Raw genomic sequence first — 2064 nt, 5'->3', positions numbered from 1 at the left:
GATCTTTGGGGTGAACCAGCCTTTGCCGTAATGTGTTTTGGGGTTTGAAAGCCACTGGGACATCATGTTTAGAAAATAAACGTCTGTTTCTCCGAAACACTCGCAACATACGGAATAACCACTGGTTTGGGTCTGGGTTTGGGGAACGTTGGTTTGAGAGAGGAGTAAAAGAAGCCATTTTTTGTGAAGAAAGACCGTCCATCATTAAACAGAGGTGGAGGCCTCCGCTTTCAGTTGTCCCCCTCGTACAGCTCAGCTATAGCCAGTATCACTCCACCCCCTGTTAACAATAGGTGTTAATTAGGAGTCAACAATAGCCATGTGATGTGAGTATCAGTCACATGGAGGCAGKGCTTAAAAGCCTGAATTTTGCCTGAAACTCTCAGACTGAAGAAGTCKCTTGGAGGAGAGACGAAACGTTTCATTAGAGAAGAACCCGTCCAGAAGACCTATACAATTTTTTTCTTTTTGCAAGTGACTACATTGCATTAATGTTTGTCATGCTTAATAACACAGTCATTGAAGCCGGTTTTTATGTTTTATCTCTGCTTTAACTTGACAGGTTCGTTACTGTTGGAGTCCAAAATCAACCCAAACACAGCCTACCAGAAACAACAGGTCAGTACATGACATGGTGTGCTCTGTTTGAGTACAAATTTGATTTTAGTGTCTCAGATGTTTGTTTTTTTCCCCCTTAATAAAGGATACCTTGATAGTATGGTCAGAGGCTGAAAATTATGATCTGGCGCTCAGCTTCCAAGAGAAGGCGGGATGTGATGAAATCTGGGAGAAAATATGCCAGGTAACTATTTATTTATTTAAAATTTGTCTAGGTTTTGTGCTTGTCTACACCACTCAGTTGATCCTCATCCTGAAGCTGGTTCTGCTTCAGGTATCTTTTAAAATGGACTTTTTTTGTTTGTTTCCAACAGGCCTCATGATTTTGCTGGATGATAAATCGTTGCAATAAATGAAAATATTGTTTGGAGGCCATTTTAAAAACTGATTTAGTGATATACCACACCCCATTTACGAAGCTCACAGAAGTTTGTGTAATTTATGTACGTAGAAATAGTTATGAATTGACCTGGACCAGAGTTTGTCGGGAAAAAATTGTACAACAGACGTGCTGATGTAAAACTGCTTCCCACCTCAAACCGGCACAATTTATTCTGTTTGTGTCTTCCTCTTGCTTCATAAAATAACTGGAGTCGCTCTTACCCCTAATTTACACTACTTGCGTTCCGTATCCGCTCCGCTGTGCTGCACAGGTCGCAGCAGTGCGTTTCAAGTCCAGTTTACACTACGTCCGCTCCTCTCCGGTCTGACAGACGTGCAGGAAGCAGATCGCGCGATAAATTCATTGATAAGTGTGGAAGTCACCGCAAAGAATAATTAATTCTGTGAAAGACGAACTCCAAACACAGTTGAAAACAAAGATATAAAGTCTTTTGTTATCAATGTTGAAACTGTCTCGCTGTCGTCTTTCTGAAACTTCTGATTTCAAAATAAAATCCACGTGTATCGTGTGTACACACATAGCTTCATGCTACATGTTTCCATCTGCTTCCCAAACAAAACGATACATTCTGACAGCATTTGTTTAGAAATATATCCAAATATTTATTAATATAGCTGCGATTTCGACAATTATTCCGACAAATTATCCTGCTGAATAGTGTCTTATTTTGAAAATACGGATGTTGTGCTCGTTCCTTTTCCTGTTGGTGCGACATAATCTTTAAAAATTGACTCCGGCGTCTGGCAGAAATAGAATCGGATCTAATTTTGACGGACCGCCGCCGTGTGCAGCCAGTAGGGCTGTGTATTGGCAAGAATTTGGCGATACGATACATATCATAACAGAGGGATCACTATACGATATATCCCGATATATTGTGATATATTGCGATTTTTTTTTGTCCAAAAATTCTATTAAATAAAAACCTCTTACTGAAAAAAAAAAAGCTAATGTTTACTTACAATGCTAATGCTACCCTTACTCTCTGGCGCTCAAGAGGTAGAGGAGCCAAATAGCTGTCTCACTGCTGCCAACTAGTGGTC

The 2064-nt window shown here is 40.2% G+C and overlaps 1 protein-coding gene across 1 annotated transcript in view; it reads left to right on the top strand.

The window, feature by feature from the left end:
- The window catches only part of smek1 (SMEK homolog 1, suppressor of mek1 (Dictyostelium)), a gene marked incomplete at its 3' end in the record, with an annotated part of 20110 nt that overhangs the window by 1979 nt on the left and 16067 nt on the right, over window positions 1-2064 (top strand). The window contains 2 exon segments of the mRNA XM_014009988.1: window positions 563-618; window positions 704-802. Coding sequence (XP_013865442.1) covers window positions 563-618; window positions 704-802 — 155 coding nt within the window.

This window comes from Austrofundulus limnaeus, unplaced genomic scaffold, assembly GCF_001266775.1.
Source record: "Austrofundulus limnaeus strain Quisiro unplaced genomic scaffold, Austrofundulus_limnaeus-1.0 Scaffold64, whole genome shotgun sequence".
NCBI classification, from domain to species: domain Eukaryota; kingdom Metazoa; phylum Chordata; class Actinopteri; order Cyprinodontiformes; family Rivulidae; genus Austrofundulus; species Austrofundulus limnaeus.
Note: the sequence above shows the minus strand (reverse complement) of the source record. Positions and strands in the feature narration are given on the sequence as shown.